Source organism: Sceloporus occidentalis, unplaced genomic scaffold (assembly GCF_023333645.1).
Source record: "Sceloporus occidentalis isolate IW3139 unplaced genomic scaffold, rSceOcc1.0.p SCAF_14, whole genome shotgun sequence".
Taxonomy (NCBI): Eukaryota; Metazoa; Chordata; class Lepidosauria; order Squamata; family Phrynosomatidae; genus Sceloporus; species Sceloporus occidentalis.
Window position 1 is genome coordinate 10,255,750 of NW_028316994.1, and position 25,106 is coordinate 10,280,855.

At 43.0% G+C, this 25,106-nt stretch overlaps 1 protein-coding gene across 1 annotated transcript in view; it reads right to left on the minus strand.

The window, feature by feature from the left end:
• Positions 1–21,429, minus strand: part of LOC149303864 (histone-lysine N-methyltransferase SETD1A-like) — a 36,577-nt gene extending 15,148 nt beyond the window's left edge. The window contains exons 1-15 of the mRNA XM_089481004.1: positions 20,432–21,429; positions 19,429–19,563; positions 18,659–18,758; positions 17,973–18,125; positions 14,438–14,533; positions 13,280–13,550; positions 13,077–13,183; positions 12,359–12,582; positions 7,817–8,846; positions 5,041–5,940; positions 4,236–4,412; positions 3,959–4,046; positions 3,698–3,831; positions 2,927–2,996; positions 1,380–1,682 (exon numbers count right to left, since the gene is read on the minus strand). Coding sequence (XP_089337130.1) covers positions 1,380–1,682; positions 2,927–2,996; positions 3,698–3,831; positions 3,959–4,046; positions 4,236–4,412; positions 5,041–5,940; positions 7,817–8,846; positions 12,359–12,582; positions 13,077–13,183; positions 13,280–13,550; positions 14,438–14,533; positions 17,973–18,110 — 3,538 coding nt within the window. The 5' untranslated portion in view covers positions 18,111–18,125; positions 18,659–18,758; positions 19,429–19,563; positions 20,432–21,429. The remainder of the gene's footprint in view (positions 1–1,379; positions 1,683–2,926; positions 2,997–3,697; positions 3,832–3,958; positions 4,047–4,235; positions 4,413–5,040; positions 5,941–7,816; positions 8,847–12,358; positions 12,583–13,076; positions 13,184–13,279; positions 13,551–14,437; positions 14,534–17,972; positions 18,126–18,658; positions 18,759–19,428; positions 19,564–20,431) is intronic.
• Positions 21,430–25,106: the final 3,677 nt, after the last annotated feature.

Consider the following 25,106-nt stretch of genomic DNA (forward strand, 5'->3'; position numbering starts at 1 on the left):
ATTCACACTGACTGACTCTGACGCTCTCTTCCTGCAAACACAATCTGCCTTTTTTACATAAATTTCTTCAAGAACATTCTCAACAAAACTGCAGAATTCGGGGAAGCAATAGATGTTCCGAGAATGTGGTGGCACAACATGGACAACACTAGAGTTTGGTGAAGGAAGGAAGGTGACTTCTGGCTGTATTTACAGTAGCAAGAAATATCATGCGCTTTCTCTCAACCACTCAGCCTCATTCACTTGTACATTCTCACTACATGCAGAAGTAGCAAGGGCTGAGTATATTTTTTCCTATCAAACGATTATTTTCACAGCCAATGTTTACTTTTGTTTTTAATGGAGGGAGTAGAATAGTATAGTTTTTCCTGTCTGTCTTTCTGTCTGTCTGCCTTCCATTCATTCATTCATTCATTCATTCTCTCTCTCTTTAACTGTATAAACTCTTAACATTTTTTCAAGCCTTCGCAGACTGCCTTTGAGGACATTACAGCCCTCTGTGGGTCCGCAGACCACAGCTTAAGAAACCTGGATCCATGCCATAGCATTTTTTATTATTGTGTATGGTTGTCAAAGCTACAAAATGAAGAAAGCTGACAGGAAGATCAATTTGTTTGAAATATTGTGTTGGGAGTAAGTTCTATGAGCATCACAAAGGGCCAAAAAGACAAATAAATGGGCCTAATCACTAACATTCCCTAGAAATTGACTAAAATGAGACTATCATACTTTGGACATATCATGAGGCAACATGACTCACTAGAAAAGTTGATAATGTTCAGTAAAGTGGGAGGCAATAGGAAAAAGGGGAGACTACAAGTGGATTGATTCATTCAAGGAAATGAAAGCCCTGACTTTAAAAGACCTGAGCAGGGCTGTTGATGATCAGAGTTCATGAAAGTCTCTTATTGATAAGGTTGTCATAGGTCAAAGCTAAGTTGCTGGAAATAACAACAATAAATGGAAAATGGCAGCTCCCCACCTCCCCACCCCATTAAAAACCTAAGGATAATAGATTGTTTTTGAATTTCTGTTGATACATAAGCTGCACTGAGAGTCTTCTCAGCTGTAGATAAGCTGCAAAACAAAGGAAAGAAGCATCTGGCTGGTCTTGGATACAATGAATTTGAGACAATGATGAATTTGATTAAGTCATGTGGAAATATGCAACTATAGGGATGGAGAAAGTTCTTGGTGGCACTGAAAGCCCATGGAATAGGATGACTTTAATAGAGAAAAATCGTTCAGCTAACCTTGTGTTTTTGTAGGTAGTGAGAGCAACCATGAAATACATAGTATCCAATACTCATCTCCTACCATTTACATCAGCATGGCTGATATAATTTCTCCTGAGGAAAACTGAGGGCTGTGTATCTCACCTTGAAGTAGAGCTGCTTCTGGTTTCTTCTGACCCATCTCAGCATCAGTTGCTTGCTGTGTTATATCCTCCATGCTTCTCGCTGACTCACTCAGACAGCTGTTCATTGCAGAACCATCCATTTCCTCCATGCATTCAGCATCTTCATCTTCCTCCTCCTCCTCCTCCTCCTCACTAGAGGAGGAAGATGACGATGACAAGGAAGATGAGGAAGAACTGCTCTCTGAATCAGATGTGCTATCACTGTCCTCATCAGAGTCTCCATAAGGAGAATACTTTGAGGAGCTGTCGCTCTCACCTTCATCTGTACAAAAGATAAAGGGATCTTATTATCATAGCTATATTCAACACAATACTTCAATGATGAGTAAAATCAGGAGGCCAAGTATGGCCCTAGAATTTAGCTTCCAAAGCTGAAAAGGCTTCCATTTTTATATATATATATATGACAAAGGTATGCTTCTAGTCGTCATGGTTGCAAGGACATGTCTGAAAGAACATGATCAGTGCCTACAGAAATTTCAGAAGCTATGGGGATGGGGCTCCAATGACCTTTATTCTTCTTACGACAGTCAAAACATTTTAAAATTACAGAAGTATACAGATACAGCATCAAATTATAGAGTTGGAAGGGGCCTGATGGGCCACTGAATCCAACTCCCACTCAGTACAGGAACTCTAGCTAAAATGTCCCCAGCTGTCGAGACTCTTTTTGAAGATGCTGAGACAAGGAGACCCCACCACCTCTCTAAGCAACTGTCCATTGCTCAATGGCTCTTATTTTCAAGAAGTTCCTTCAACTGAAATTTACTTTCCTGTACCTTCAAACCTTTAGATCTGGTCCTACTCTCTAGCTCAGCAGAGAACAGGCCTCCTCCCACCTCTCTGTGACAGACCTTGGGGTATTTAAAGAGTGCAATCATGCCACCCCTAAAGTCTTATCTTCACCAAGCTGAGCATGCTCAGCTCCTTCAACCCTTCCTTTGTATGTTTTGCTCTCCATACCTCTTATAATCCTTGTTGCCCATCTCCACTTAGGTTAGCTAGGTGACTCTTGACTCCCTATCAATCTTGATTTACAATCCTTTGCCAAGGTCTCAGCTGCTGCATGAAAGCACACATTTCTCTTTTTTTTTTTTTTGGGGGGGGGGGAACATGAAGCACAATCTGCATATTTTATACAGGCTGCAGAATTAACTTTTGATATTTAATCAGTTTAAGGATTGAATGTGTAGCATCTAGGCTACAGACATACCACAACTCTACTAAATGCTGAAATTCATTTAGCTGTCAGGCAGTGAAATGCAATTAATGTAAACAGAGAGATACTACCTGTGTGAAAAAGGAAAGTAAATGCATACTTGTAAAAGGAAAGAAAAGCCTTCCAACAACAGAATTATCCTTTAAAAAATTATTTTGATCAGATAAGTTCCATGAGCCAATAGGTTACTATTACAGTTAACACTAATGATGCTGGCACGTCATCAATTCTGTTTTGTGACTAGCAGCTTTTCAGCTTCAAATACTCCATTGTAAGCTGGGAAATACCTTCCGATTCCTTTGCACTGCGTACCCTTGAACCTTCATCTTTCTCCCTTCGCTGTTCTTCTTCCTCCTCCTGTGAAGACAATGATATAGTTTCTCTAAAGCTGAAATATTTAAATAATGTCATTGCCAGGGTAAACATATGTTGTTGTTTTTATTAAAAAAAAAAGGTCTACTGGAATTTTTGACTCTCAGAGTGGCTGGGGAACCAATATAAAAATGGAATTTAAACTGTGAGGAATAACTTGGATTGCAATAGCAAAAGAAAAGTTATTCCAATTAGGATTTCCTGCAGCTTTTTAAGTACAAAGGAGAACAAAGTTGATGTATCAGCCAAAGTACTCCAAAATATCATCATCCCAAAAATTATCTGCAGCAACGGCAGCTAAATAGTCCAACTATGATCACCACTCTCTTTCACACCCAGGGAGATGAGGCACTGGTAAGTAAGAAATGAAATCACATTAGGCTCTGTGGTCAATGACCAATGAGTCAGAGACTGTATATTGAGACAGTGATGGCAGTTTAAGGCAGTTGTAGGAAAGGAGGTATGAAAGCCCTCTCAGAAGTCAAAAGGCCACCTGGCAAGGAGCAACAAGTAATGGCAAACAGCAACATCAAGTCCATTTAACTAGTCTGCATCAAAGGCACATTCTTAATCCTAATGCTGAAACATCAGGGCATGAATGAGAGAACCTGGTTTCTCTATGCTTCTGTCTGCAATTTCTTCCAGACAGTCCTAATGCTACTAGAAAAGAAATGCCATTCTCTCACCTTTTCAGAAGAGGAGTCCTCCGATGCTTCTTCCCCTTCACTGTCTAAGCAGAAAAGTTTCCTCCGTTTTCCCGAGCTTTTGATTCGCTCATCATCTCTCTTGGAGGACTTAAGTATCTGTGAAGATTCTTTATCTGCAGAGTAGCAAAGAAAGTTCATTAAGTTCATTAATGGAGTTCATTAAGAAAATGAAGAAACAGAAACACTCCCTGGATAATTAAAGAAATTTAAGAATAATATCCTAGGGATGAAACAACTAACCATCTTCATCCTCTTCAATGGGAGTAGAAGGGCGTGGCTGCTTCACTTCACTGCCCTCTGAGATTTCAGATGGCTCTTTCCTTTTCACCTGCAACAGTAGAAGCAGTGGATTACCTGGGACAGAACAGACTGACAACCCACATATATGAAAGTAATCAAGCCAGAGTCTCTACCTCTTGAGAAATCAACTCAGATACAGTCTTGTGAACGAAGCAAGACCTCAGACCCTGCAGCTGGATCCCAATGACAACCAAACCCAAAGGACAGAGATCCTCACCTTGAAGGACGGGAGTCTCAACACTCCTCGAAAGCCAGTCCCAAAGCCAAACCCTTCCAGGCCACCAGCACCACCACTCTTGGCCCAATCAACTAAAGACAGCAAGGCGGGGTCTTTCAGTTTGGTTTTGTCTTTCTCTTCTTCCTTGGCTGGCTGTTTGACAGCACTCTGGAAAGGCTACACGTAATGAAACCTGGGCGTTAGTGACAGCAGTAAGAAGCAGAGAGGGAGGAAACAGGATTTAGAGGGAGGACAAAGCAGAGGCCTTTCACAGTGGTAGGGTCAGCAGGATGTGCTGAAGGATAACATGGAGACAATGGTTTTAGCAGCATCCACCACTTTATGAAATGGCATCCTGCTTATCCATAAAAGTACACACACTTGTTACTAAATTCACATTAGGCTTTTCTGCTCAGCTTGTGTTCCCATGTGCCACTTCATTCTCTCATCTGGTTACTTACATCCTTACCTGAACCTCCAGTTCACAGGACACGCATTACGGCACTTTATACCCGTTTAGATTCTATATCCCCCCCCCCATGCTATCCAACACCATTTCATTTCCATTCTGAGCTTGGGGCTGTGTCATGGTGGATTACTACCATTTTTGGAAATTAAAGGCTTTCGTACTGTATATTACTAATAAGACGCAGGAAAATGTTTGGGCCTCATTACATTTCAAAGGACTTTGTTCTGTGAAAATATGAAAACCAAGTTTTTTCAGGAATTCTACCCTCAAGCCCACTGGAATCCAGACCCCTCCCAAGCCTAGGGATATTGGTGTGCCCCCCATATCTCCAGTCACCTTAGCCTTCTCCTCCTTACGCTCCCACCACTTGTCAAAGGTGCTGAAAGCCACATTCTCCACCATCTTGCGGTTGAGGTCACGTTGCATAATGCTCTTCATCTCTTGCATCAGTGACTCAAGCACACTGTCCACTACGGAGGCATGAGGGTCCTTGGGGAGGGGTGGGGGTGGAGCCATTTCCTCCTCATATCCCCATGGAGTGCCCCGGAAATCAAGGAGGTGCTGTGGAGGGGGCAGCGGAGGCTGATCTGAGGAATGATGGTGTTGTTGTTCTGATCCTCCTACTACTGATGGCTGTTGCATGAACAGCTGGTCTCTCTGAAAGTGGTGATTGCCCTGGTCCATTAGGTAGCCATGGTCATAGAGGGGCCGGCCACAAAAAGCTGCTGCCTCCCGGTGGTATGAGAAAGGGTCTTCGAACTGGCCTTTGTTTTGACGCAGCTGCTGCAGACGGCTCAGCATCTGAGTCTGCATCTGAAAAGACATGGGCATCCCACCCCACTGGTTGCCAAGGCGGTTCATCAGTTCCATGGAGTTAACAAAGTCATATATATGGGGAGCACCTCGACCTCCACCCACCATGCCTGCCCTCCCTCTGAAGTCTGACAAGCGGTGAGCATGCCGTGGGCCAACCTGGCTGTAGTTGGACAATGAGTGGGATTTCCCTGCCAAGTGTGGGAGGGAGACAGACATGAGAGGCTGTATTGGGTAAGTGGGAGGCAGCTCTGGCTGGTGATGGGGAGTAAAAGAGGACATGCCCAATTGCATGTGGCCCAGGGCTGATGGCATCACAGAAAAATGGGGTTCAGACAATCCGGCCACAGGAGTTGGTGGCTCGACTTCTGTGTCATCGTCATCAGAGATTTCCATATCTTCACCTGATGAATGTTGCGATGCCTAATTAAGGAGAGGAAGAGGGGAGAAAGGAGGAAACAGATATCACAGTGAGACAACAGTCCAGCTCTTGCACTGAGAATCACCTATTTCCCTGTACGCGATTACATTAACTGACTATTTCCATTCCTGTCAGTGCTGTCACCTCCCGTCCTAGTAATTTCTGTGTTGAAATAGAAAAGAACAACTTAAAAACCAAAATTCACAAAAAATGTTAGATGCCTAATTCTTGCCTTTGAGCTTCCCTTATCACTCTATGGCGGGATACATACCGCCATTTAGTACGTATAGAATACGTACTAGGGTTAGGAAGGGGCGGTGCTTCCGCACCCCCCTAATCCTAGTACGTATCCTATACGTACAAGATGGCGGCGCCCCTTCCACATGGGCGCCGCCATCTTGACGTATCGGACGCTGAGCGTCCGTATGTGTCGCGGGCGTTGTGACGTAGCGAGTGCGCCCCTGGCGCCTCGCTACGTCGCAAACGCGACACAAGAAGAAGCTCCATTTTGGAGCTTCTTTTTCGCTCCGCGCGAGAGTCGCACCGTATGGAGGCTCCAGCTCCCCCGCGGACTAACTGGCGGCGGCGGCAGACCACCGCAAAGCGGCGGTTTGTATCCTGCCATTAATTCATCAATGATCCTACTCTTACAATTAGATGGAAAATTTTAGAATGCTGAAAGAGGCATGAACCAAGAGCCTAATACTGAATATATGTGATGATTCCTACAGTAAGGAAACAGATTTTTTTTTAAGGATCTGCCTGTTTCCAAAATTTATAATCTTTGAGTCCATCCACATTGAAGAAATAATCCGGTTTGACACTGCTTTAACTGCCATGGCTCAATGCTATGGAATTCTAGGAATTGTAGTTTGTTGTGGCCCTTGTGCTTTGCTCTCTTCTGAGGGGGGGGGGAGTCTTCTCAGAGGTTTGCTCTGGTGCCACAACAAACTACAATGCCCAGAATTAGATAGCATTGAACCATGGCAGTTAAAAAGTGGTGTCAAACCAGATTATTTCTGCAGTGTGGATGCAGCCCTTGTTTCCCTGACATCAAAGCACTAGTAACTGCCCTACCCATACTTTCCAAGGTTTTAAATTTCAAAATCTGGAAAAGCAACAAAAGTTACATTTGCTATTTTGTCAAGTGAACAAATTAACATTTCAAAAACTATTTTATCCATGAAAGCCAACTGTATGCCTATTTGTGTATGCATGCTCTACATTATTTATACTCACTGAACTGCTTTTAGGGTTTGGGTTTCTGCAAAGGAAAGAATTTCCCAGAGTCCACCAGTGTGTAGATAGTGCTATTTTAACTATAACAAAGGCTTTACACTCAGGGAATGTGTTCACTATTGGTATATGTGTTGAAATCATACCACCATACTTATAAAGCATTTATACTAAATATTTTTAAATAGATAGCATATGCTCTCTTACTATATGCATATAAACATGTATGTGTGTGCATGTACATATGCAGTTATGATGAAAGTGAGCAAATGTGGCGAAGGCAGCGTCCATTTTTTCACTTTGCCAACCCACATTTGCCCTCCCCCTTCCTGGGCAGACCACAACAGAATGCCTGATTGACCAGGGGTCACATCACTTCTGGTATTGTTTTCAGCTGATTTCCCCCCAGAAGTTTCTAAAGTGTATGGGAGCCTTGGAATGTTATCAGGGCCATATGATTGCATTTTGCAGCTGTTTTAACTGACTGTGAGAGTGTGCTGAAAGCCCCAACTAGAACTCTGGTGCATTTGAGGAACTGCAAGTTGGGTACAAATTTTACTTCTTCTGATACATGAGAATTATTTCTCTTCCGTGAACACACATATATATCTACAGGGCACACTCCAAATTCTTTGGTCTTACTTTGTCTTGCCCATTGGCTTTGGGAGATTCTGCTCCTAATGCCATGTCCAAGGCTGGCACCACATCTTCAAAACTGATTGGAAGGGGTGGTGGTGGAGTGCAGGGCCCGTGTGGCTCTACCCCCTTGGGACCCCCTTTTTCTTCCTCTTCTTCTTCTGTGTCTGAATTGAGAAAAGAGAATTTGGACCGCTGTTCCTTCAGCAGCATCTCGATCCGGGAGTCCAAGCTGCTGTGGTGAGCAAAGGGGACGCTCTCATTTGTAGTCTCAGGTGCTGGGGAGCCAGATCGGGCTGGCGAGGTCTGCACAGTAGGAGAATGGGATCGGTCATTAACCCCCAGAGATGCTGTCACTGCTGGACTGATGTTCTCTTTAACTTCCTGAGCAAGAAACTCTGTGGGGGGCAGGGAGTTGGCAGCAAACGTTTCAGCTGTAGGGAGAAGCCGGTAGTCTTGGTCCACGGGAAGGGATTCTGCAGGTACAGGAAAGGGCTCTGGAGTACCCACGTAAGATGGGTACAGCACGCTGGGTGCTGGGAAGAGCTCTGCACTCTGCTGAACAAAACTATGACAGTTCTGGAACTGCGCAGCATCTGAGGGTGTTGCTGAAGGTGTTGTGCAGGTGGTGGTGGTGGTGGCAGCAGCAACAGCTGTGGTGGAGGAAGGAGTAGCATCATCCCGTTGGGAGCGCTCTCGATGTCGAGAATGGAAGCTAGAGTCCTCTCTTTGGTGGGAGCGATGGGAGGAGGAGGAAGAGGAAGAACGGGTTTCCGAGGTGGATGAGAGGCGCTGGTACCGACTACTGCTTGCTGAGACAGTGCTCCCGCTGCTGCCATCAAACTGCTGACTATAGGGAGGATAGTGATGGTCATTGCTGCGGTAGTGAGAGGAGGAAGAGGAAGAGGATGATGATGAAGAAGATGAAGAGGAATAATGTCGGCGGGAATATGAGTCTGAAAAGCTGTTCTCATGTCGACGGGATTTGTAGGATGTTGACTCTGGCTGGTAGGTGGAGTAGCCTGGTGTCCCTTGTCTTGGAGAAGGAAACAAAGGAGAAATAGTCCCATGAGCACCTTTGTTTGGTTTCTCCTAGTTTTCTACCACTGAAAGGTTAGTTCAAAGGCACAAAACCTCTGTGATCACTTGCAGGTTTGCCACCCAAATTTTATTTTCTGTTCACCTGATTTTTCACTGAATGCTAATTTTAAAAAATAACAAAAATTTTAAAGCATCATAGATAACATTATATGAAATAAAGGGTTTTCAAATCTACTACTACTACTACTACTACTACTACTACTATTTTATTCCTTTATATTCTGCCTTTATCTTAAGGGGGCTAACAAGATTTTAAAACACTACAAAAGTTAAATGATAGCATAAAATATGTCCTTAAGTAATCGTATATAAAAACAGTTAAAATATTAAATGCATTAAAAACAACAAAACTATAAAATTATATGTCAATCCTTAAAAAACTTCAATACCAACACCATAAAGAATTAAGAGCCCAACCTCAACAGTTTGTAAAGGCGTAGCAGCACAAAAATGTTTTAATCTGCCCCTGGAAAGAGAGCAAGGATAAGGCAAATTTAGCCTCTCTAGGAAGGGAATTCCAAAATCTGGGTGCAGCCATTGAGAAGGCCCTCTCCCTTGTTCCTAGGGGAAGAGGGCCTCTCCAAATGATCTTAAAACCCTAATGGTCTTGTACAGGGAGATACAGTCCTTCAAATAACCTGGATCCAAGCTGTGTAGCGCTTCAAAACCAGCACTTTGACTTGTGGCCAGAAACGAACCAGCAACCAGAAGGGAGCTTTTGCAAGAAGGGAGTTGTGTGCTTCCCATAGCCAAGCCCAGTTAACAATTTGGCTGTAGCTCTTTGGGTCAGCTGAAGTTTCTGAGCACTTTTCGAAGGCAGCCTCACATACAGCGCTTTACAGTAATCCAAACAGGATGTAATGAAGGCATGTATAACCAAGGCCAAATCCAACTTCCAACAGGTGCAGAGAACAGGTGCAACTGATGCAATAGCTTTAACTGTGCAAAAGCAAACCAGGTCACTGCTGAAACCTGGTTCTCAATGTTGAATCCAGGAGTACTCTCAAACTGTTAAGCTGAAACAGGTTGAGATGGCACTGTGTTTCAGTTTTTGACATCTGTGACTCCTTCCCAACCTGTCAAACTGTCTTTTTTCCCCTGGAGATTTTTAGAGCTTTTGCAGGTCAGTTCCAATGTGACTGCGCTTCCAACGATGTGCATTCATGTTGTAAAGTGAATGTGTTATCAGATGCCATTCCTTTCTATGGGAGCTCCTTGTGAGGTGCTTCCACAGTGATTCCAAAGTGACCCCTCATTTTGGTAAAACCGAAAAAAAAGTGACTTCACAGAATTCGCTTCCAGGCTCACTTCGATTGCACTGCGAATTGGTCTGGTGTGGACAACCACTCCGATGTCACCCCCCTTGGCCCCCTGCGTCCTGCTCCATCATACCCCTCCTCCTCTTTCATGCCATCTCACCCCCTCTGCCACCCTGCAACCCATCCCATCATTCCCATCATCCCCTGCCTTCTACTGCATCCCAATCCTGGCCCCAGCAATCCCCAGCGAGCTATCCCATCATCCCCTGCCTTCTCCTGCATCCCGATCCTGGCCCCAGGGACCCCCAGCGAGCTATCCCATCATCCCCTGCCTTCTCCTGCATCCCGATCCTGGCCCCAGGGACCCCAAGAGAGCTATCCCATCATCCTCTGCCTTCTCCTGCACCCCAATCCTGGCCCCAGCGACCTATCCCATGATCCCCTGCCTTCTCCTGCATCCCAATCCTGGCCCCAGTGACCCCCTACCATCCATTCCATCATCCTCCAATTGCTCCTGCATCCCCATCTCACCCTCTCTGCCAAACTGCCATCTGTCCCATCATCCCGACTGCTTCTTCACCCCGATGAAGGATGACAGCTAAGGAGGGGGCAGGGAAGGAGGACAGCATCCAGAGCCCCACTGAGAATGTGCAAGGGTGCCAATTCGAATCGTTGAACCCTCCAGTGTGTTAATACAATGTGCACTCACTCCCCTTTGCTTGAATCCGCCTCACATGACTTGCTTGGAACAGAACTGACTCCGCTTCCCCCTCAGTTCGGAAGGGCAGCAGAAAGGCAACCAGGTGTGGTAAAACATCATGTTTTAACCTTAATTTGCATTGCTAGACAGGAGTGACTCTGGATCTGGTGTGAAAAAACATCACACTTTGCACTGCTAGAACAGGAGTAACTGCAGATCTGAGCTGCAAACCCCCCCACGTGTGATAAGGTCCCCTGTTGATTAATTCTGTTCTTTTTCAAAATGCAAAATGTTTGTTCCAGGCTAGAAATGCTATAATTTCCTTCTGTAGAAGCAAGGAAGTCTTTATGCTAAAATGAGCTAAACTTCTGCTTTTACAAAAATATAAAAAAATAAACATTTCAAAATGGCTTATAGTCTGAATTCAGTGTGCTGGTCACTATGTTTAAAGCCTAAATAGCCTGGAACCTCAAAACTGAAACAGTGCCTGATATCTTTATGAATACTGAAACTTGTTAGTGGCACCATCCCTTGACTCCCACCAGTGACAGCAACACACTACATGGAGGCACAGAAGATTGCCTTTTCTACTGTGGCACCACAGCTTTTAAATGCCCTCCTTTGGGGGACTATTTATCACTGATGTTGATTTCATTAAGGCTCTGTACTAAAAATATTTGGATCTTGGTTTAAATCTGTAAATTTTAAATTGTTTTACATACTTTAGACTGTTAAATCATTTTATATTTGTCTTTATAATTTAAAATGATAGTAAATTTTGTTTTGTCTTTATGCTACCCTGAGATCTTACAAGTGAGATATATATCCTTCACTAAACAAATAAATAAAGCACATTCCCTTTTATTCACATAGTTCTGCATTAGGATTAGGACTCTGGGAGACCAGAGTTTGAATCCCCACTCAACCTTGGACAAGCCACACCCTTTCAGCCTCAGAGAAAGGCAATGGCAAATCTCCTCTGAACAAATCTTGTCAACAAAACCCTGTGAAAGGTTCGCCTTAGGATCACCATAAGTTAGAAATGACCTGAAGGTACTTAACAATGAAACAGAAGAAACAATGACTGGCCACTAAGTCCAACCACTCACAATTTGCTGACCTTGTCAAAGTATGTACATCCTGAGATCAAGTGAAACTTATTCCAATTTGTCTGGAATAACCTGGTTACAAGAAGTCGGTCAGCTCTATAGTGCTGTTATGTACGTATACCTTTTATTTCGCACACAATAAAACATTTTCAAAATCACAGAACAATATTATGGAATACACATGCATCATTACATTAAAAAATATTTTGATGATTTTCTATTTCGCCTGTCAATTCTCCTCCTGCAGTAACATCTTTTAAAAATAAATAAATTAAATATAGCTTAATCACAATTTCTCTAAATTCTGGCTAATTCTCTTTTGACATTCCATAAAGTGGAAACCCTGAATTCTTGACAAATAAATACAAACGTCACTTACCTGCTAGAGTAAGCAGAATCTTGGGAATATGGCGTTCCTCCCCGGGGAGTATATGGAGTCCCTTGGGAAGACTGTGGTGTATACTGGCCATATGAAGAAGGTGTGTCTTGCCGGCCACTGGAATAGGGAGTGTCCTGAGAGCAAGGGGTACCATTGCCAGGTGTTGAGGGCATTACATTACTAGGATAGGAAGAATCGGTTGAGTGGCGTCTTCGTGACTCTGACTATAAAAGGAAAGGAATTGAGAGATGCTCAGTCCTGATCTAGAAGTTCTTCTCACCTACTGCTCAAGTGTATTACAAGTGGGCTACACCATGAAATAACTCACAACAAGGTTACAAAGCAGCCAGCTCTAAGACTAATAGCACTATGAAATATTTAGCAATGGAGAACAAAGAAATATAATTGGATGGGTTTTTTGCCTGTTACTCTTGTAAATAAAGCATGCAAGAAACTAACTGGAGACTGAGAAGGCCTATTTAGGAAAGTAGCAGGAGCCTTGTAAGTGCACAATATGTGCAGGACAGCAAAAGGGGAGAGACAGCGGTGGTGTCACAGGAAAGAAAGAAGGATGCTTCATTTTCTTATTGGGACACAGGAACAGCAAGTATGTTCAGAATAGAAAAGAAAAAATTCTCTGGTTTTGCCTCTTATGGAAAAGTGACCCCCAAATTAAGTTATTCTGTTTAATTCACATAAGAGAGCTTTGTGGACTTACTGAGTCAGCTGGGGACTTCTCATTCAGCATTTTGCCCCCAGTGGGAACAGTCTGTGGTGTATAGGAGCCATTCACAATCAGTTCATAGTACTTCATTCGCTGCTGACCTGTAGGGAGAAAATGCCATTTATGGAAAGCGGACACTATTCTGAACCAGATTGCAATACTGAGCCAAGAAGAGGATTGAAGGGGGGTATAACTACCTTTGATATCAAGCTGGGCATGGATGATATTGCCCATGACTGAAGTGTTGTGCAAGTTCTTGACTGTTTCCTTAGCCCCCCTTGTGCTTGTGAAGAGCACCTTGGCGAGACCCAGGTGTTTGCGGTTCTTCGGATTGTAGAGGATCTCAATCTCCTCAATGTCTCCATACTTTTTGCACATCTCAGCCAAAAAGGGTTCCTTGATGTTGTCATTGAGCCGAGCAAAGGTGACCTCCTTCAGAGGGATTGGGCCCACATAGAACTCATCCAGCTGCAGGAAAGTCAAAAGAAGAGCTGGGATAAAGGGGCTAAAATCAAGCACATGCTTAACTGTCACATATCTTGTCTAATAAGAAAACACATCCAGCACAATGTGCAATGAGTAAAAGCTTTAACATATGCTTTTTAAAAAGCTGCTCATAAGCTGCAGGAATGACAGGAACTCTGACCAGTCTTGTTGAGATCCTTGACTCACAGCACTGCACATCTCTCTATTCCAGCCCAGAACAGAATCCCTCAAGCAGACTTCACTCCTTTCATACTATAACTCTAATGATTTTGAAAAACAAGACCCCAGATGTAAATGCTACAAATAAAACAAAACAAATGCACTTCTGGGGCCTTCTTGAGTGGCAGTGCTTACTCTGAAGGCAGATTCTCTATCACCAGCCTTTTACCTTCAAGATACATAACTGTCATTCACCGATACTTTATAAGAACAATATTATTAAACAGGTGCCATGCAATCTGTCTTCTACATTTCTTGCTGTCCAGATCTCCCTTCCATGGGAGATCTTGTTTATGACCAGATGCATGCAGAAGCCTTTCTCCTTAAGACACAACTGCTACTCATCAGCACCAAATCCAAATTGATAAACTCACACACATATATTTCTAACACAACAGTTCCCAGGTTTCCTACCAACTTCCTACTTTCCTCCATCGAACTTCCCCTACTGTAGAAGATCTTTGAAAATGCAGAAGAATCCTAGAACAACTATTTACAGTAGAATTCAGTCAGTGCATTTACAGTATGACATACAACTACTGTCATACATACTTGGTCAGAACTATAGAAAGGCAGATGTGCTGAAATTGAAGATTAGAAACTTTAAAACTGGAGAAAAGAGATACACAATAAGGTTATGCTTTCCTTACCTTAAACTTTGGGACAGGAAGTGAAAGGTCTCTAGTTTTGGACCATATCCTGCGCCTGGGATCCCGCACATCATTCACAGGATCAAATCCCGAATCCTTAAGAAGCAGAAACTCTGTTAGACAACATGACAATTCAAAGAAATTAACAGAAAACAAAGTATTTTGAGCCAAAGGCTTCTTTATTCTGTCTTCACTCTAGAGAGGTGGAGTGAAAAATTTCTATGCTCTCTCTCTCTCTCTAATTTTCCCATAATTTTCTGACCTTCTGCACTGCAATCCATCATGTTAGATGGGCTAAATATAAGTCATGAACTTGTAGTTATTATTCTAGAGAGACAAATGCTGACAAAGACTAGTCTTCAGAGGAACATACTAACAAAGGGACACACTGCTAAGTTTGTTTCATATTCACAAAATCTCTTATTTCACAAGCAGTCATAAGCACAAATACTGTAGTCAAGACAAAATATAATTGTACCCCCAGACTCATGCCTATCCTAAAAATGTTTAAAAAACTTTTTTTTAAATTAATTAATAATAATTTAATTAAAAAATAAACCTGGGGCCTCTCCTTTCCCATCCCACTGAGCCTTACCCAACCTACACCATCTCTTCAGCCTTTTTAAGGGATGCAGGCGAGCCAGCATGGTGTAGTGGTTTGAGCATTTGACTACTATTCTGGAGGCCAGGATTTGAATCCTGGCTCAGCCATGGGAACCCACTGGATGACCTTGGGCAAGTCACACTCTCTCAGCATCAGAGAACGGCAATGGCAAACCCCCTCTGAAGAAACTTGCCAAGAAAACCCCAAATAGGTTCTCCTTAGGGTTGCCATAAGTCAGAAATATCTTGAAGGCACACAACAACAAACAGGAAAATGCCACAGCCCATTTTTGCCCAAAGGCAGATGTCTGAGGAGCAGTGATGTCACTCCCCACTTAGGAGTCAGCTAGTGCTGTTCACTCCCCACACACCCTTCTAATAATATACCTGGTCTAAGTGCTCTTAATTTTCTATCTTCATAATTGAGTAAAAGGTAGGGTAAGACCTTCCAATCATAACTAATTGTTTAATACACACAACCCAAACTTAAAGTTATTTATTCATTACAGTTTAAATCAGTGCAACTCAAAGTGGTAGTCTGTGAACCAGTGCCAGTCTAGAAACCATCAACTGAGAGTCCTTGGAGGGTTTCTCAGAAAGAAACAGTTTTATTCAATGGGCAAAAATATAGCACTGGTCCTTGACACTCTGGGAAAGCCTGCCAGTCCGGCACATTAAGATACACTCTGTTCTCCACTTGCCCTCAGGTTCTCCGCAGTTTTAAAATTGTGTTTGTCAGTACTGCGTTAGCTGCTTAGGGGAATACCCTAACAAAGGAACAGAAAAGGACTGCCTCAAAGGCAGTACGAAAGTGAAACCAGGCGTTTCAATACACAAGCGAGCTATGCAGGAAGAAAAGAGGCTGTCAACAGAAGAAGCATCCATTTTTAGGTTGTACCGATCAGATGACCTCAACGAACCAAGGACAGTTAAACTGATGATATCCCTTTCAGAGTTGAAAAGTGAAAAGTTTTATTATGCATGTATCCTTTGTGGGAGAGAATGGCAATGCTGTAACTACCATTAAGCTTATGGGGAAATTAAAGGAAAGGAGGGGTGGGTCTGTATATTTATATTCGCTTCCTGACTTATCTGGGAAGACTGGAACAAGTAACCATGTTTCAAAAGCTGGGGATGCATGTAAGCAAAACCAGGAGAATACCTTCAGCTTGATTATAAGAATGGCAAGTTCCAGGGACTTACTGAAAGGGCACTAAGGACAGCAACTGTTCATGTTTTAATGTTGTTGTATGCCTTCAATTTATTTCTAATAACCAAAACATGAGTTTTCTTGGCAGAATTTTTTCAGAGGAGGGTTACCCTTGCCTTCCTCTGAGGCTAAGACAGTGTGACTTGCCCAAGGTAAATTAGTGGGTTTTCATGGCCAAGCAGAGAGATTTGAACCCTCCAGAGTCTTAGGTCCAAAATACACTGCAGAAATAGTGCAGATCACTTTAATTATCCTTACTCAATGCTAGGGAATTCTGGGAACTGTAGTTTTGTGAGACATGTAGCTTTCTCTGTCAGAGAGCTCTAGTGCCATAATAAACTACAATTTCCAGGATTCCCTAACACTGAGCAGGACAGTTAAAGCTGTCTCAAACTGGATTATTTCTTCAGTGTGTTTTGGACTTCAGTCTATTGACCAAACCACTGCACCATGCTGGTTCTCATACAGGTTTTTAAATAGTAAAGAAAGATGGAAAGATTTGTTGGCTTTTGTGTTCTTGGTTCTTAGTGGTACATGTTACCTCATGCATCTATCTGTAAAATAGGTAGGTTGGTGTACGCTTGCTACATACCCTGATGATATAGACAATGTGTTGGAATAAATATATACATTTAATGGATTTTTTTCAATGACTCTGCAAAATTTGCTCTTCAGGAGATCAGAAAAAAATACCATTGAGTTGAAGGATCAAAGGTAGCTTTATAGATGGGTTAATGTTTTAAGAAAGTATTTCAAGCATGGTAGACAACCCAAGATCTTGATAGTCAAACTGCAACATGATCTGTTCTAATTTGCAGAGGAATTTTGAAACTGAATCATCTCTCCAAAGACAAACAGCAGCTCTAAATTAACAACTAACTGGAACTTTAAAAGCAAGCAACAACATTTTTACAGATATTAAACAAGAGAAGTCAAAAATTAGTATTCAGTTATGGTGTAATTGTCTCCCTGGAGCAGGTGCAGTGATCTGCACTGAACCTCATCATGTGGTGAGGAATAGAAGGACTCAAACCTGCATTTTCCAGAAGCAGTTCAAAGCCCCGTTATCTGCATCAGCCACTCCAAAGATGGCCCAAATGCACATGGCCCAACTGCACAGCTGGATATATTTTTGGTCGCCTCCCCACCATGTATGTGCACAATCGCACAAACATACCACTGGCAACTGCAAGCTGTCTAGACTCCATAACACTGGATGGCCGCCCCTTTGACTGGCCACACAGTTGCACCTGTGACCTTCCACCAGTACAGGCCAACACCAGTATTTTTATGTACTAGAATAAAAATTAAAAGCTTTAGCATTCAGGTTTCCATGTTCATATTTCCAATTTCTCACTCCTAGAAATACAAAGGCACAAAACACCAGATTTGGGAATGGGGAGCCTGCTGTAACCAAGACCAGGAGGAATGCAGAACAGGCAATGCCCAGGGGTCTGTAAGGCATGGAGTCAATTCCTCTAGTGATTTCAATAACAATACCTCGGACCCTGCATTCCTCTCAACTTATTCAAGACCAAGGACTTATCCCTCTGCCACTGTATAGCATCAGGTTAGGAAAAGTAAAAACTGAGAAACCAGAAACCATAAGAAGATACACTAAGACAAACCCACATTTGTTACAGTTGGAAAGATGAAGGCAATCATGCTGTCTTCCTCAACAGAAATCAACCACATACACCATACAAATATGAATGTACTTACACTGGCACTGAAATGCACTCCATCATAGCGGTAGATCTTGTGTGGGGCCCGCTTGAGCACAGGGTCAACAATGAGCTTGTAGTTTCGCCACTGGAAGTTAGGGGTTTTCTGTAAGTCACCCCCACCTTCCTGATCCATTCTGACTCATTTACACTGGAAAGTGGAAACGGAACCAGACAAAAACTATGTTAACTTTCTTGATTACTTCTAGCAGAGAGAATTCACAACAAAGGAGACCACTCTTAGCCATTTCTGCAATTCATAACTTTCCATCCAGAATATTTACCATCTATATAATCTAGAGGTAGAGGTTTAATTTTTTTAGGTTCCCTAAAGAAACAGACAGCACAAAATTTCTCTTCAATAGATATATCTCTTCTAAAAATCCATTAAACATTCCCAGTACTATTTACTATACAAGACAAGCCTTCAGTGAGAGGTGCCAAGGTATTTGAATGTCCAGTCAAGGCATTTATTAAATGGACCACTATTGAAGGAGCATGAATCCCATGGAATCTGCTTTCCTGATATAGAATTCTACAAGTACAGACTTCTTCTAGCACTCTGGAGATACGCTAAATCTGGACAATCACAGGAAACATGAAAATGTGGAAAAGAATACAACATTCAGCGGAGTGAGAATCTGAGTTTTTAAACTGATTATTTATAGAAAAACAAATTTCTACCCCTTATGATTGTGAAGAAATGATTGGAAGGATGTAATCTTCAGTAACCTCAGAATCTGAAGAATTATCAGATAAGATTTTCAACAGTAGGGGAAGGCATCTAGAATAAAATAAATAATGGAAATTTGTTTCAGACACATCATTTACAATGGGCCCAACCCAGCATTAAACTTTTCTTAGAGCAGATTTTTTAATATTAAAAAATGAAATGACGATAATCTTGGTTTTACTTTTTTCCCCCCAAGAGCCTATATGGAGTGATGATTTAAAAGAGGAAAGGTATCAAGTAACACTGAGATGTTAGGAAAGGGGAAGGAATTCAGTAATAAAAATAGTTGCCCTGTATAATCATTATATTCACTCCTGAGAAATATTTCTTTTAACTGAAGTAATCTCATCTTGAAAAACTTCAAATCAAGAAATCTCAAAATTTCCTGTGCTCATAATCAGTAATAGGAGGCTTTCAGATCTATTTTAATGTAATTTTCAATCTATTCCATTATTGCCTGACCTCAAAGTATTTTTACTGTTCTTTTCTAACATTCTTTTAAATATTTGGAAACTGGAAATCTGATACAATTTCCTGGTTCTGCTCACCAAGGAATAAAAACAAAAAACAAGACACAAATGTCCTCCCCCGTTAAGAGCAACTTGACATATTTATTCACTTGCAAAACTGTTAATTGCATAAGGACAAACTTATAATTCTCAAAAGAAATTAAAATGAATGGAGTGAAATGGAAGGAAAACAAAAAGCAGGATTTTTGTACCTGTTGTAGATTATCACTTCAAGGGTCAAGCTATTCATGAAATGCAGTGAACAAACACAGCAGTATTTTTTTCTTCTTCTCAATAAAATCAATTTGGAGTTGGTTCAGTCCATAATTAAAAAGGAATTTTGAGAACTAGGAAGAAAACAGAGAAATAAGTCTTAAAGCAATCAATGTGAGAATATATATATATATATATATATATATATATATATATATATATATATATAATGTACTGATACATCAAGATTCAAATTACGAAATGTTCTCATTGAGCAGCACAATTACAGCAAAACACAAATGCCTGACATTATATGCAAATCTCTGAAAGACACTGTTAGAAGAGAGGTGCTGAGAATGAAGACTTTTAAATTCTAGCCACTGGGGACACACCTCTTCGAGGAGAAGTTACCCACGTTCATGCATTTTAACAGTTAAAAGAAAAAGATGCCATAATCCATCTTTCTAAAATCTGTAACAGGTGTACAATACAAACTGATAATAAAACAACATGGAGAAGACTGTGCTCAGGAAGAAGAGAGCCAGAGAAAAATGGCATCATGTAACTTCAATTTCCATAATTAAATAAATACAAAAATCCCATTGTTGTTTTCTGTCAGAAGTCCAGCCTGAAATTTTCATGCGAAATCATAACCTTTACAAAATCACCCACAAGCCCCCCCCCCCCCGCTGCTTTTTGGTAACAAGTACCACTCCTCAGAAATCCTCTTTTCCCCAAAAAGTACTCAGTTCTAATTCTCTTTACAATTTAAAACCTGAGGTCTGACTGTTGTTTTCTCTCCACGCATTTGCTAACTTTCTAACTTCTTGAAGTTCACAGTCACATATGCTTTTCATATGATCACACTATCTTTGTAACTTAATTGCCTCTCTCCAAACAACTGCCATCAATAGGAATCAACCTTTCTCATATTCCTCACTTCCAAGTCCTTAATACATTCATACCACCTCTTTTACCCTCTATGGAAAATCTTTTTCTCACCATCTCTGCCATGCTGTCTTGAGTTCCCATACTGGGAGAAAGGTGAGGGAATATAAGGAAACAAATAAATATAAATAAAATAAATAAATAGCACCCATTTCATTCTCCTGGATCATCAGAAGGTATCGCCCCGTTCTCCTTCTCATGCCATCCCCCCACATCCTTTCCCCTTTCTGCCTCATACTCCATTCATTATTTCTCAAATACTTACTCTGACTTAAGGCCAACAAGACCCTTACCTCTATCAGGAAGTTGTATATCCCACTTCCCATCAGGTTATCCCTCCTTGCTAATGCCATGTCATGCTCTCGAATAGCACTCCCCACTTTTTCATTTCACCCTTCCACGTATTTCTTTGTCCTTCTCACCCTCCTTAATAAAGGCTTCTCTGGGGGGGGGGGGGTGTCTTAACATCACCCGTCATTCTGCAAACCATGGAGACTAATGAAGGTATTGCCTAGATATGTGTTTAGAAGGAAGGCCTGCCCCACAGACCCTATCTTCCTGTTCCCAACTGCTTTGGCCTCCCTTCCAAGCTCTCTTCTCTTCAGGGCATCTGACTACCCAGGTCTCTCATCTCAGCCCCATTTCCACAGACCCATGGCAACCTTGTGGATGAGAGCAAGACCACTGCTCAGGTCCTTCAGGCTCAGGTCGGTGATTGAGTCTAACCATCTGGCATGTAGTCTTCCTCTCTTTCTTCTGTTTTCTACCTTGACTAGCATTACTGTCTTTTCTAATGCAGGCACTTCATCTCCTCAGGCCCACTCCCCGTGGACCATGCAGCCCCACTCCCTACAGAGATCCTGTGCATGAGACCTGTCTAAGCCAAGCCCCTCTTGCCCTCCTCTGCTCAGGTCTTGCAGGCACTTCATCTCCTCAGGCCCACTCCCCGCGGACCCATGCAGGCCCTGTGCATGAGACATCTCCAGGCCACTCCACCGCCACTCCCTTGCTCTCCTCAGGTCCTGCAAGATCAGCCCCACGGAACCCACCCCCCTTTCTCCAACTAGGCCCCCAGACCTTTCTCCCCTACCCCCTCTGCACACACCTCAGACACACTATACCACCACCCCTCCTTCCCATTAACTATTTCCCACAAATACCCCTACATCCCTCTCCCCGTATATGCACTTGTCCCTCCACATTTGTGGCTTTGACTTTTGCAGCTTTGATTATTCATGATTGTATTAATATGTTCTCCCTAGGAATATCTAAGTCCTCCAGAGCAACTCTATGGTCAACTTTCACCAAACGTCGCACTGAAGGACCAAGAGATTCCGAGAGAGGACACTGCGCTGGGCATCTGTAGCTCTTCCAGCGCAATCCAATGGGCAATGTCTTGGAGATGTCAATCACAGAGTTGCACTGGAAGACCCTAGAGAGGTGTTCTCCCAGCTAAAAACAGAGGGCTTTTGTTATTTGTGGGTTTGATTCTGCATTCATAGGGGCCCTGTGCCCCAAACCCAGTGGAGATGGGAGGGGAAAGTGTATATATATACACATATATGGCCAGAAGGATTTGTGTGTGTGTGTATATATATATATATCTCCCTCTCACCATATATACATAGATATACAGTATATATATATATGTAAAGAATCTATATAAGAACACTGTATTTGTGTGTGTATATATATTTATGGTGAGAGGGATACATGTGTGTGTGTGTATATATATATATATATATATATCCCTCTCGCCATATATACACAGTGCACACGTGTATCCCTCTCACCATATATATATACACACACACAAATACAGTGTGCTTATACATGTGTATATATACACTATATATATATATATATATAAACACACACACATACATATATACTGTATGTATGTACTGTATATACGCATATATATATATATATATATATATAGTGAGAGAGAAATGTGTGTATATATTGTAGACACATATCACTCTTACCATATATATATAGTACACACACACACATATATATGTACTTACTCTCTCTCTCTCTCTCTCTCTATATATATATATATAGGTCCTGCAGGCTCAGCCCCGCACTTATATATATACCTATTATCTACCTATATAGATATCTAACCCTGTCGCCATATAGATACATATACACATATACAGTATGTATATATACAACTCTTTACCTATATACACACACCTATCTATCTATTGAGGGTCCTCTCCTCCTCCTCCTCCTCCCCCTCCAAGTGTCCCGGCCCCGCCCACCAAATGTTCCCCTCCGCGCGCGCTCCCGCTCCCTCGGCCACGCGCCTCCCCTCCTCCTCCTCCTCCTCCTCCAACACACGCCCGTCATTCGCGCCTCAGAGAGAGCAAGAGAGGAAAAGAGAGCCCGCCGGCCTCTGTCCTTTATGCCGCCGCCGCCGCCCCTCCCTCCAGGGGGCGCTCGCGCTCTCTTGCCTCCCGCCCTCTGCGTGCGCGCTCCCGTTTGCGCGTCACCTGTCCCTTCCCTCCCTCCCTCCCTCTCTCTCTCAATCTGAGGGGGCCGCAGACGCGAGGGGGCCTCCGCTCTTCCTCCTCCTCCTCCTCCGGTCTCGCTCTCTCTCTCGCTCTCTCTCTCTCTCTCCGTCTCGCGGCCTCGCCCCCTCCTTTCCTCCGCTTTCAAAAAAAGGAATGGGCCGAAGAAGAAAGGGAAGAGGGGGAGGGGAGAAGGGTGACAACCCGCTACCTCTGCCGCTGCCGCCGCCGCTGCTGCCGCTACCTTCGCCGCCGCCAGGGACCAGGGGGCGGGGCCAAGGCTGCGAGCGCGAGATTCTCGCGGCGGCGGCTCTCGCGAGATTCGCTGCCTCCCTTTCCTCGGCTACTAGTCTCGTCCTTTTTTCCCTTCTTCACCAACGCTCCCACCTTGTGTCGTCCTCCTCCTCCTCTCTATGGTGACGGGTTTCGTCGCGCTATTTTCTCTATTTCGGCTTCCTCAGAAGCATTTTCGACACGCCAGGGGGAAAAAACACAACCGCAACAAAAAAAGGAAGGATCGTTCTGCCATTCTTCAGATGAAAAAAATAATACTCATTTTAACGCGGTCCATGAAATCGGAAGGGTTTTTTTTCCCGCCGCCGCGGAAGAACGCGTCCTCGAGGCGAATCGTTCGATTCGAAAAAGCAGCCTAAGTCGAAGTGATAAAAAACGAAGGCGGGTTTGTTGAGAGGAAGGAAAAGCAGGCGGCGGTTTGGGAGTCGCACATTCCACGCTTTCCGATTTGTTTTTTAAATGCTGCGCGATTAAAATAAAGTCCCTTTGCGCCGGGAGAGGGTCAAGGAATTGAGCGAAGAGACGGAGCCTCCGTTGGGGGTTTTGACGGGGCCTCGAAAGGACCCGATGGGACCGTTGCGAATCTGCGGGTCTGAAATCGGAACTCGGCGTAACCTAACGGAAAGGTGGGAGGAACCCGAGGCCTTCCTTGGTGGCCTAAATCATGGCTGCTGTTGGGGAGCCCTGCTAATAAAGCGTACTTTCCCCGCGAGGAAGGCGACCAAAAAGCCTCCCAAAGAGAACTTGGGCCTGCGGAAATAATCCAGTTCGACACCACTTGGCCCAGTGCTATGGAATTCTGGGATTTGTAGTTCTGTGAGGCATTGAGTCTTTCCCGTCAGAGAGTTCTGGTGTGCCGCAACAAACTACAATTCCCAGGATTCCATAGCATTCGCTTAAGAGTGTCAAACTGGATTGTTGCTGCAGCGCAATGGAACTAAGGAAGGATGGGTCTACACTGTAGAAATAATGCAGTTTGACACCACTTCACTAGTATAAGCACTATTTGTCTCTTGCCGGACAAAATACTTTCAAACAATCATCAGATCTGCTAATCACGTTTCCCTTATTATTCCCAGAGGTGTCAAACTGTGTCATTTCTACAATGTAGACACCGTTGGAACCGACTGTCACCTGCTGTAATATTGGGGTGTTTTCTTAATGCTTTGAAAGGCCCCGATTCTGCCAAAGTAAAGGAGAGGGAAAACTAAAGCATGCGTTTGTCTTTTAGCGGAATAAATATTTTGGGGAAACCGTCAAAAAGGATGTTGACAAGATGGAGCCTGTCCAGAGGGTGACCAGAATGGTCTGGAAACCATGCCTTACAAGGAGAGACTTAGGGAGCTGGGTATGTTTAGCCCAGAGAAAGAAAGATTAAGAGGTAATATGATAGCCCTGTTTTAGTATTTGAAAGAATGTCATATTGAGGCTGGAGCAAACTTGTTTTCTGCCACTAAGACATGGAGCAATAGATGCAAGCTTCAGGAAAAGAGATTCCATTTCAACATTAGGAAGAACTCCCTGACAGTAAGAGATGTTCAACAGTGGAACAGACTCCTTTGGAGATTGGTGGTGTCTCCTTCTTTGGAGGTTTTTAAACAGAGGCTGGAAGGCTATCTGTCCAGAGTGCTTTGAATGTGAGTTCTTGCATAGCAGGAGGCTGGACTGAATGGCCCTTGAGGTCTCTTCCAGCTCTATGATTCTGTTATTCTAACATGATGATGCTTTTTGGAGAAAAACATGCTTTTAGAGATGCTGAACGAAAGTAAAGGAACATGTTACAGACAGTAAAATTAAAGCAGTATTTTCACTGCAATGGATTTGCCCTTTAGCAGAGTAAATGTATTTGAACACTTGTTGTGCTTAGAATTGGCATTTCTTATTTCTGTGCGCATACGTGCCTTCAAGTTGCTTGT